At 42.3% G+C, this 12,144-nt stretch overlaps 1 protein-coding gene across 10 annotated transcripts in view; it reads right to left on the bottom strand.

Annotated features, from left to right (window-relative positions):
• CALN1 (calneuron 1) overlaps nt 1-12,144 on the bottom strand; it is a 666,785-nt gene that overhangs the window by 80,994 nt on the left and 573,647 nt on the right. Inside the window, exons 5-6 of one of the 10 annotated variants that reach the window (XM_058444402.1) lie at nt 10,245-10,341; nt 3,586-4,340 (exon numbers count right to left, since the gene is read on the bottom strand). The exons of the other annotated variants lie outside the window; for them this stretch is intronic. Of the exons in view, the coding sequence (XP_058300385.1) occupies nt 4,207-4,340; nt 10,245-10,341 (231 nt within the window). The 3' untranslated portion in view covers nt 3,586-4,206. Of the gene's footprint in view, nt 1-3,585; nt 4,341-10,244; nt 10,342-12,144 lie in introns of those variants that run through there. 10 annotated transcript variants of the gene reach the window in all.

The following is a 12,144-nucleotide window of genomic DNA, read 5'->3' as shown; positions in this document are numbered from 1 at the left end:
CCTACCGAACCCCCAAACCTAGAGGTGGTCCAGGTAAACTCAGGGGATGATACAGGATGCTTTTCAACTTCAAAATAATTTAGCATGATTCTGGAATTTCAAACCAATATAGCAGAGGTATGAAATAGGGGGAAAAAGGTCTGTTATTTGAAAAAGGAGAAAATTTGACAGATAATTTGTCTACTAGAAAATCTAAGGGCAGGCTGAGTGTGGTGGCTTACACCTGTAATCCCAGCACTTTGGGAGGCCGAGGCAGGTGAATCACTTGAGGTCAGGAGTTCGAGATCAGTCTGGCCAACATAGCAAAACTATGTCTCTAGTAAAAATACAAAATTAGCCAGGGGTGGTGGTGCATGCCTGTAATCCCAGCTACTCAGGAGGCGGAGGTAGGGGAATTGCTTGAACCCGGGAGGCAGAGGTTGCAGTGAGCCAAGATCACACCACTGCACTCCAGCCTGGGTGACAGAGCGAGACTCTGTCTCAAAAAAAAACAAAACAAAACAAAAAAAAAACTAAGGACACTTACAGTAGCATTACTCAAATTGATAGAGTATGATCTGGAATGGAAATAAACATAAAAATCAACAGCTATCTTATACACCATCTGTCAGGAAATATGAGAGAAAAAAGAGGCCAGTCACAATAGCATATAAACTATGAAATACATCAAAATGTCCTTAGGGGAATGACAGGAACATCAACCCACCAGAATCTGACCACATGTAGGTTTGAATGCATTTGGTGGTGTGTTGTGGGAGAGATGGGGACTGCCTTTTTACTTATTTATTTATTTTGAGACGGAGTCTAGCTCTGTCTCCAGGCTGGAGTGCAGTGGTGCAATCTCGGCTTATTGCAACCTCCACCTCCCGGATTCAAGTGATTGTCCTGTCTCAGCCTCCCAAGTAGCTGGGATTACAGGGACGCACCACCATGCCCAGCTAATTTTGGTATTTTTAGTAGAGACGAGGTTTCACCATGTTGGCCAGGATGGTCTCGATCTTCCGACCTTGTGATGTGCCCACTTTGGCCTCCCAAAGTGCTGGGATCACAGGTGTGAGCTACTGTGCCCAACTGGGGACTGCCTTTTAGAATACTCCTTTTGTTCATTTGTTTGGTTTTCTTTTTAACCATCAAAGACCCACAGTATTTGTTGACAGCTGTGTCAGGGCTGTGAGAGTGAACAGAGCTATGCCAAAGGCAGGCTTGCTGGTTACCGGTAGCTGAAGGCTTCTCTGACTCAGCTCTTACTGATTTATGAGGACTATTTACATATTTACATATTAAAAACAGTCCACTTATGTTTTTAAACATCCATGATAGACATATCTCCTTTTTCATTATTTATTTTAATGTATGGTCTTTTCATGTATAAAAGTATTCTTCTTTTGTTTTCAAATCTATTACTATTTATTTTTTGCTTTATTTATGCTTTCACATATTTATGCTTACAAAGTCTATCCCCATCCTACAATCAGTATAATTCGGAAGAGGGGCAATGTATTAGCCTGTTCTCGCATGGCTATAAAGAAGTACCTGAGACTGGGTAATTTATAAAGAGAAGAGGTTTCATTGGCTCACAGTTCCAAGGGCTATATAGGAAGCATGGAGGCTTCTGCTTCTGGAGAGGCTGCAGAAAGCTTCCAATCATGGCAGAAGGCAAAGGACAAGTGAGACATCTCACATGGCAGGAACAGCAAGAGGGGAGGAGGTGCTACACACTTTTTTTTTTTTTTTTTTTTTTGAGACAGAGTTTCGCTCTGTCACCCTGGCTGGAGTGCAGTGGCGCTATCTTGGCTCACTGCAATCTCCGCCTCCCGGGTTCAAGCAATTCTCCTGCCTCCGCCTCCTAAGTAGCTAGGATTACAGATGTCCACCACCACGCCCGGCTAATTTTTGTAGTTTTAGTAGAGACAGGGTTTTGCCATGTTAGCCGGGTTGGTCTTGAACTCCTGACCTCAGGTTATCTACCTGCCTCAGCCTCCCAAAGTGCTGGGACTTATAAGAACTCATTCACTCACTATCTCAGGACTAGCACCAAGGAGATGGGGTTAAAGCATTCATGAAGGGCCACCCCCATGATCCAATCACCTCCCCCCAGGTCCTACCTCCAACATTGGGGATGATAATTCAACGTGAGATTTGCTCGAGGACACAGATTGAAACCATATCTGGGAAGGATCTGTTTGCCCTATTAATAGTAAAAGAGGATATAAAGTGATAAGAGTTCAATCACTGTGTTTGTAGCCTAAGAATAGAGGTTCCTGTTGAAATATACGCTGACTCCAGGAAGGAGACCAGGAGAGGCTGGCTCAGCTGACCAAACTGTCATCTGACTCATTTCCTCTTAACTTCCATGGTCTCCTTTTTAAGAACAAGTTGGGTGAGGTAGCTATGTTCACTTTAACAACCTCAGTGAGTCACTATCACAATGGGGGCAGGGACATGAGAAACTCTCCCGTAAGGGTCTATATATACAACTGCTGGAGATCTGTATAGCACAGAATACATTCAACTTTTTCAAGACCTGGAAAAAACACTCTTTCTTTTTTTTTTTTTTTTAGATGGAGTTTCACTCTTGTTGCCCAAGCTGGAGTGCAATGGCACGACATCAGCTCATTGCAATCTCTGCCTCCCAGGTTCCAGGGATTCTCCTGCCTCAGCCTCCCGAGTAGCTGGGATTACAAGCATGCACCACTATGCCTGGCTAATTTTTTGTATTTTTAGTAGAAACGGGGTTTCACCATATTAGCCAGGCTGGTCTCGAACTCCTGACCTCAGGTGATCTGCCTGCCTCGGCCTCCCAAAGTGTTGGGATTACAGGCTTGAGCCACCGCACCTGGCCAAACACTCCTTTAAATACTGGCTTATGGTCAACTTTCAGCCTTGGTTTCTAATAATGTTAATTTGCCCTTTGTTCTTCATGTAAAACCTAACAGGTAATCAGTATTTTTTAATGTGAATTTGAAGTCTAGAGTGCGCAAACAGTACTACTCTGCCACCCTCTTAACCTGGGATTAATTTCATTCTTGGAACACAGTGTGTATATCTGAATATTCATGAAGTAGTACGTTTTGCACTCTACTCTTCGGGTTGATCAGGTTGTTTGAAGGAGAAAATGGAATCATGTAATACAGTTGGAAGATGCCCCAGAAAGGTGAGTGAGACTGCAGGTTGCTGCAGGATCACATTTTGGGAGTAGAGCAGAGGGGTCACCACCTCCTTGGGGTGGTCCTCAGCTTTGCAGACCAGATTCCTCAGGTTTCCTGGAATTACCAAAACCAAGACACCAACCCAGGTAGGCACTGATTAGCACATCGCAGGAAATCCCCAATGGCCGTAGTTACCTCTGGGGAGAAAAGGAACGATGAGGAGAGGGGATGGGCTTTACCTGCACCTATAATATTTTATTTGTTAAAAAACAAAGAGTAGATGGCGCGGTGGCTGACGCCTGTAATCCCAGTGCTTTGGGAGTCCGAGGTGGGCCGATCACCTGAGGTCAGGAGTTCGAGACCAACCTGGCCAACATGGTGAAACCCCGTCTCTACTAAGAATACAGAAATTAGCTAGGCATAGTGGCATGTGCCTGTAATCTCAGCTACTAGGGAGGCTGAGGCAGGAGAATTCCTTGAACCTGGGAGGTGGAGGTTGCAGTGAGCCAAGATGGCACCATTGCACTCTAGCTGGGCAACAACAGAGAAACTCCATATCAAAAAAAAAAACAGTGCTCTAAAGCAAATATAGCAACATGTTAACACCTGTTCATTTGGGTTGTTTGTAAATTATTTTTTATACCTGTCTGTATGTTTGAAATGACTCATAATTGAATATTAATTTTTAAGAGAAAAGGCTAAAAAGAAATATATTACAATTAGTGGCTGTCTTTGAATAGTAGAATTTTTTTTCCCTCCTTCCAAATTTTCAATATTTTCCAAAATTTTGATATTGAGTCTTTGCTACTTTTATAATTAGGAGAACAACAAGCTCCATTTGAAATAGGCATATAACCAATCAACCGAGATCAACAGAAACGTACTGAGGAGGAAAATGGATCAAGGGTGACGCTGATAAAATGGCAAATGACGAAGCATAAAATGTGGTTAAGTCTCATTACTTTATATTTTACTTATTCTGAATTAATTAGTGGGCAGTTGGGTTGGCCTTGCATGATTGGTGGAGAGAAAAGACTGCTTAGCACTAGGTGGAATTCTATTTTTTAATGCTTATTCTATTCTGGAGTTCCACCATACACTTCCTATAGGCAAGGGACGTGTTTTCTACGTATTCAGTTTCTCCTTCGGTTTTGGGGATTTCTGGGCCCTCAACTGTCTGACAACACGCACCTGTTGAAGGAATGATTAAACAAAAAAAAAAGAAAAAGAAAAAAGAAAAAAGGCAAGCAAAATTGCGGGGAGGCAGCGAGATTCTCAATCTACTTAAGAGAACAAACTCTTTTAATAGCTGTTAGCTCATTAAGTGTTGAAATGTAAATATTGTAGCTAATTAAATACAGTTTTATTTATTCATTTTAGCAAGACCCAGCTGAACATAAATTATACAGGATACATTTTTAATGAATAAAAGAGCTTTAAAAAAAACCTATGTTTTCGCTAACACTGGCTGACCTCTTTTTCCAATTAGCGTGAATTATCATCAAGCCTCATTTCCCTGTTATCTGTAGCCTGTAGGGCTTTCTCAAACAAAAACTGGACACAACCAGCCCTCTACCTACTCCAGACCTGCACCCACACAGCTGAATGTGACTGGGAAAAAGCATCAAGTTGCCACCTCCAGGCCGGGCACCATGGCTCATTCCTGTAATCCCAGTGCTTTGGGAGGCTGAGTCAGGAGGATCACTTGAGGCCAGGAAAGTTTGTGACCAGCTTGGATAACCGAGTGAGACCCCATCTCTACAAAAAATAAAAACTCCTTGTTGTTCCTGGACTGCCTCCTGCCTGCCCCCACTCCCACCGCCAGATGGCTCCTCCTCAGGACATTCGCACCTTCTGTTCCCACTCCCAGAATGCTCTTCCATCATTTTCCCTGGTTTCCCATGAATCGCTCTCCTCTGGTTTCCCATCACTCACTCTCCTCTCTTATGTTTTTTTTCAAATATCACCTTTTCAGAGACATTCTCAGATTTATGTAAATGTCAGCTCCCCTGTTCCCCACATGCCTGTTGTCCTTCCCAGATCTGCTTTTTACCATAGTATATTTCATCTTCTACCATAGTCTCGATCAGGACCATCCACAGAACTTTCTGCCATGATGGAAATGATCATTCCGTACTGTCCAACATGGTAGCCACTAGCTACATGTGTCTACTAGGCACTTGAAAATGGCTAACACAACAAAATAACTTAACTTTTAATGTTATTTAGTTTTAATGAATTTAAGTTCAGTTTAAATAATCATATGTAGCTCAGGGCTACTGTGTTGGACATAGTAGGTCTATCATTGATTTGTCCCCCTGATAGTTTATTCAGAGGTTGGCTGTTTGCACATTTGATCTTCCTGAAAATAATACCCATGATTGACTTATTCCCATCACTAGCATGCACCCTCCATGATGGCAGATGTTTTTCCTGCACCTGACACATAGGTGTTCAGTAACTGAGTCAATGCCCTTTACCTCAAGTTTATCATTTTAAGAGCCAAAGTGTTTTCATTCTCTAAACATTTTCAGAAATTATTCTAAGCTCTGCAGAATATGTCCTTATTTTAACTTAGTACCAGAATGTATTGTTTCCTTGCAATTTCAATGTCGCTTTTCTGTACATAACTTGTTATGTTGTAATAAATTGTGTCCTCAGAGACGGTTAATGTCATTCCTTCAACAACTGCACAGATTGCTGGGTTCTTATTGTCTACTAAATGACTGTTTATCACTAACTTTTTCTTGTGTCTGTCTCTACTATATGCTTCATTTACTTTTCTTTCTTTCTTTTTTTTTTTTTTTTTTGAGATAGAGTCTCACTCTGTTGCCCAGGCTGGAGTGCAGTGGTGTGATCTCAGGTCACTGCAACCTCTGCCTCCCAGGTTCAAGCGATTCTCCTACCTCAGCCTCCTGAGGAGCTGGGACTACAGGCATGTGCCACCATGCCCAGCTAATTTTAGTATTTTTAGTAGAGACAGGGTTTCACCATGTTGGCCAGGTGATCGATCGCCTCCTCCACCTCCAAAGAGATTACAGGCTAGCCAGTCCCGGCCTTTTATTTTCATGGAATGAAGATGGAGTCTCACCCTGTCACCCAGGCTGGAGTGCAGTGGCGCGATCTTGGCTCACTGCAGCCTTTGCCTCCCAGATTCAAGTGATTCTCCTGCCTCAGCCTCTTGACTAGCTAGGATTATAGGCACCCACCACCACGCCCAGCTAACTTTTGTATTTTTAGTAGAGACAGGGTTTCACCACGTTGGCCAGCCAGGCAGGTCTTGAACTACTGACCTCAGGTAATCTGCCTGTCTCAGCCTCCCAAAGTGGTGGGATTACAGGTGTGAGCCACCACGCCCAGATGACAATTTTTTTTTTTGGACACATTCATGGTCTGTTCAGAGAGACTGGTTGCCTATACATACAGTCATCATGAAAATAATATCAGAAATAATAAAGAAGGCAGTTACTGCTATTTCCCTTTATAAACTGGACCACGAAAATAAAAGGTTTGAAAGCTAAAGCCTCAAATTGAGCTAGAATTAAAACCCAGTGTTTTCCTCTGAGTCCGATGTTCTCATCTAACCCGGTTCTTCTCAAAAGTGTAGTCCATAAATCATTTACTAAAAATCATCTGCTTTCGACTCAAAGTTGCTCAAGAAAAAAATAAAAATAAAAACAAAAATATCACCTGCAGTGCTTGTTTAAAACAAGCATCCCTGGGCTACCCACCAGACCTACGTGGGCAGAATCTTGGGGCCAGGCCCCAAAAAGCTGTAGTTTTAATGCACTGCAGAGTTTGAGACCCACTGTGCTAAGTTTACTTTCTGAAGAGAAATATAATACTACCTTGAGCTTTTATTCTATAGGGGAAAATGACACTATTTTCGTTGGCTCCCAAATCATAAACTTGTAACAACTATTCTGTGGCAAACCAAATGAGAATTTTAAGCCTTGATATATACATTCAACTAACCTGACCATTAAGTAGAGATATGATCAGTAAAAATGTATTTCAGCATAGATTATAGGTCAAAAAATACTTCTAGATTCGGCCAGGTGCAGTGGTTCATGCCTGTAATCCCAGCACTTTGGGAGGCTGAGGCAGGTGGATCACTTGAGGTCGGGAGTTTGAGAACAGCCCGGCCAACATGGTGACATCCCATCTCGACTAAAAATACAAAAATTAGCTGGGCGTGGTGGTGGGTGCCTGTAGTACCAGCTCTTTGGAAGGCTGAGCTATGAGAATCGCTTGAACCTGGGAGGCAGAGGTTGCAGTGAGCCAAGATCTTACCACTGCACTCCAGCCTGGGTGACAGTGAGACTCCATCTCAAAAACAAACAAACAAACAAAAAAACCCAAAAAAACAAACAAACAAAAAAACTAGATTCCTTCACTGTGTCTTAGGAACAGAAAGATTCATCCATCAAGTATTAAGACCTAAGAGGATACCATTGCTACAATGTAGGGCTAATCTCAGAAAATCTAAAAGGTGATTATTCTATCCAATAAAGAAGGTCATTTGCAGCAAGAGCAAATGCACGTGTCCTTTTGCTAGGTTCACATTCTTCATTCTCTAGTTTGGGTTCCAGAGCACGGAATGACTTTGTGATTTAAAGCCACAGTTGCTCCGCGGACTGGGACTGGTTTTGAATATTAGTGTTGTGTATCCTCACCAGCCACTACAGTAATTGGGTCTAGAATACAAGAGAACAACTCTATTTTTCTGTGATTCCCTGGAGCTAGTTCTGGCAAGAAGAGATTCTGGCAGAGCTTTTGCTTCTGCAGTGATTTCAGAGACTTCGAGTGAGACAAGACAGGTCTAGGGTAAACAAGGGTCCAAAGGGGAGGCCAACGAGAGAAACGGCCAGAGTGGGAACTCAGGAGCTGAGTCCGGCAGGGCCGAGCACATAGTTGGGAGGGCTTTGTGTGTCTTGGGGTGGGTAAAGGATCAGTAAAACGGCTGGGTACTGTGATTCATGCCTGTAATCCCAGCACTTTGGGAGGTCGAGGTGGGCGGATCGCTTGAGGTCACGAGTTCAAGACGAGCCTGGCCAACATGGCAAAACCCCGTCTCTACTAAAAATACAAAAATTAGCTGGGTGTGGCGGTGCAGGCCTGTAATCCTAGCTCCTCAGGGGGCTGAGGCATGAGAATCACTTGAGCCTGGGAGGCAGAGGTTGCAGTGAGCTGAGATCACACCACTGCACTCCAGCCTGGGTAAAGGAGATTCTGTCTCAAAAAAAAAAAAAAGGAATCAGTAAGATGAGCTCCCTAGTGAATGGTGTCACCAGCTGTGTCAGCAGATGGGCAAATGCAAGGAGCCATGCAGGAGACCAGAGACCTGACAGAACTGGGACAAACCACCCTGAAGTGTGGGTCACATCCAAGTTTGCCACCGGATACCAGGGATCAGTTTACAGGGAAACCTGGATTTCTCGGCAGGAACTGCATTCCAGGAAAGCCCTGGGGTGAAGAGCAGTAAATCATTTTGCAGATTGGGAAAACATGGTAGAATGCCAACTTCTGATGGCACTGTGTGTGCTAAACTGTGATATAATGAAGCCAGTAATTGAGGGTCTGGGTCATGGGGCACAGTCATCAGTTATGAGTCTGTGGCAGGGGGTCATGGCAGGAAGCCAGACCCTAGGACCCTGATACTGGGGACTGTGGTAGAATAATATGCCCCAGATCCTCTGCTCAGCCATCATCTGCCATCAGGAGCTATGTATCTGGAGAATAGGTGAGTAAGAAGCCACCTGTCACCGTCTTTCTAAAGTGAAAAAGAGGTGGGGTAAGGGGGCCCAGCTAGGTTCTTATACTACACACTAGACAGACTCAAATTCCAGGAACTCCATATTGGTCTCTGTTATTAGGAGACTCCATGGGGAGAACGAGGTCTCTGTTGGCACTTTTGTTATTTCCTGCTCAGTCCACCATGGTGAGAAAAAGGTAGTGCTCATAGACCATGGTCAGTAGCAAAGTGTCCCTGACCATGAGCACAAGCTCAAGGGCAGTGGTCAAGAGGAGATCTCACCCCAACCTCCATAGAAACCTATTTATCAGATGAGAAGTTTGGGGCATTTGGCCAAGAAACCACACAAGTGACTCCCTCTGCTTCATGGTAGGTTATGTTTTGACAGTTAACAGAGAAAGAAAAAAAAATAGCCTTGCTATGGTGTGAAAATGGTTTGTTTCCACCAAAAGTCATGTTAGAATTTGATTCCTAAAGTAATGGTGTTGAGAGGTAGTAGAACCTTTAAGAGATGTTTGGGCCATGAGGGCGCCATCATGAAGGGCATATGCCACTTTGGGACACTGGGTTAGTTCTTGTGGGAGTGAGTGAGTTCTTGCTCTTGCAGGACTGCATTAGTTGCCTTGAGAGTGGGTTGTTATAAAGCAAGGTCACTCCTCGTGTGTTGGCCCTTTCACATGCACTCACTTGCACTTTTCTACCATGTTACAAAACTTTGTGCCAGAAGCTGCCACCAAGCCTTTGGACTTCCCAGCCTCCTGAACCATGAGCCAAATAAACTTTTCTTGATAAATTATCCAGTCTCAGCTATTGTGTTACAGCAACAGAAAACAGACTAGGACAAGTCTTTTTATAAAAAATTCCATAAATGAGGGTATAGAGCTGACTTTTATTAATTCTTTGTGATACATATTACAACAACCCTCTGTGCAAAGCATATACAATGATCTCTTACTTGGTAAGGGGGGAGAATGTGATTTAGAGAGGAAGAACCCTTGATGTCCTCCCCTTCACTCCAACTAACCTAAATGTATCTACATAACATTTTTAGAAAAACACAGTAAAAGTTCAGTAAGTGTTAGCCATTTTTCTTACCCAAAGTTGCCGAGTTTGCAAGTGGCAGAACGAATATTGGGACCCAAACTTCTCTGAGACAGAAACTCAGGCTTCGACCTACCACATTATTACTGTTATCCATGATTATCTTTTATTTGTCGTTTGGTTTAGTTGGGATGGTAAAAGATGAAAAGCTCCAACAATTAGGTGTGCAGGCATTTGTGTTTTAGCTTATCAGACTTATGTTGTGTTATACCCTAGCCCCACAGGTTTAGATAACTTACCTAAGCAATCAATTAGAATTCTTGTTTGTTTTTGTTTTTTAAAGAAAACTGATGAAACAGGAAAATTGATCGTGACAGTAATTTCTGTTTCTTCTTGCTACAGAATAGGAGCAACACATTAAAGAAAAAAATATACACATCAATAGATGCTGGAAAGACATTTGGTAAAAATCAACAGCCATTCATAATAAAAATCTTAATTAAAATAGGGCTAGAAGGAAACCACTTAAATGTATTAAAGACCACCAAGCCCAATAGTAAATGTTATTCTAAATGTTGAAAAAGTAAAGCTGTTTTGAATTGAGTCAGGAACTAGCCCAGTGCATTTGCTTTTGCTATTATTTTTCCACATTGTTTGCAGGTTCTAGTGAATGCAGCAAAACAAAAGAGAGTATAAACATAGAAAAAAGAAAATTATCTTCTTATTAAAAATGTCACTGCAAAAAATTACAAACCACTTGAATAAAGAAGATAATTTAATAAAGTGGCTACATATAAGATAAATATTTAGTTTATGTGATAGCTTTTTTCTCTAATCTGGTAATAAAAATCTAGAAATAGAATAGAAAAAGTACTTAACTCAATATAATGAGACCTCAAACTATAAATTATTTATGAATACATTTGGCGAGAAAGTCAGAAGACCTTTATAAAAAAATAAAATCAAATTGATGGAGAAATAAAAAGACATTTTGTATTCTCAGATATAAACACTTAATGTCACAAAAATGCCAGTTATCCTAATGTTAATATATAATTTATTGCAATGCCCCATTGGAACCACCGACTGTTTTAATGGAATGGAATTTATGTTCATTTGAAAGAACAAATAAATGCCCATGAATAGACAAGAAAGTCCGAAATAAAATACTGATGAGGGGCATTGATTTTATGAGACAGTCAATATACAAGCATCTACTAGAAAGCCATTTTGCCATAGTGGTTGTCAAATGTCAGCATGCATCAGAATTTGCTGGGGGACTTGTTAAAACACGGAAGATCAGGCCTCACTCAGAATTCCTGTTTCAGTAGGTCTGGAGTGGAGCCCAAGATTTTGCATTTCTAACAAGTTCCCAGGTGACGCTGATGGTGGCTGCTGGGCTAAGGAATACTCTCAAATCAATATAGTGTTGACCAAAAAGAAGACAAACCAGTAGACTAGACTAGAAAAGCCAGGAATTAGCCCAGCATAAGTAAGTATTTAAGAACTGACAAAGGATGTCCATGAGGTGCCACTGGGTAAGAAAAGTTAGATGTATAAAAGTTTGTATAATGTGGGCCAGGCACAGCGGTGCATGCCTGTAATCCCAGCTATTCGGGAGGTGGAGGCAGGAGAATTGCTTGAACCCAGGAGGCAGAGGTTGCAGTGACCCGAGATCATGCCATTGCACTCCAGCCTGGGCAACAAAGTGAGACCCTGTCTCAAAAAAAAAAAAAAACAAAAAAAAACTGTATAATGTGGTTTCAAAGGTAATGCAAAATTAGTTTCTCATGGACCATCTGGGCCCTATGAGACAGCTGGTACAGGGTTGTCTGAAGGACAACTTAAGAGGGAACATCAGACCAGACCCCAGTGCAAAGGAGCTACAGGTATGACAGAATCCCTAGAAGCTGGAGGAGAAGGAAGTGAACAGCTGAAATGGAAGTGGATTTTACCTGACATGAACACCACAGGTGAGTGATATTGACCAATGTAGAGTGTGGGAGGTCCTTGAAAACACAAAAATGCCCACAAAATGTGAGAAAGAGGTGGCTTTAACCATCTGCCATGTCCAGACAGCTGAGACACTAGATCATCACAATAGTAATGATTACAACTGTGCCAGTCAAAAGGAATGACCCCTGCTGTCCTTCCCTCCATGCCAAGCCTGAATTCCTGGTGACCCAGAGACCACAGCTG

The sequence above is a fragment of the Hylobates moloch genome, unplaced genomic scaffold (genome assembly GCF_009828535.3).
Source record: "Hylobates moloch isolate HMO894 unplaced genomic scaffold, HMol_V3 SCAFFOLD_1, whole genome shotgun sequence".
Taxonomy (NCBI): domain Eukaryota; kingdom Metazoa; phylum Chordata; class Mammalia; order Primates; family Hylobatidae; genus Hylobates; species Hylobates moloch.
Note: the sequence above shows the minus strand (reverse complement) of the source record. Positions and strands in the feature narration are given on the sequence as shown.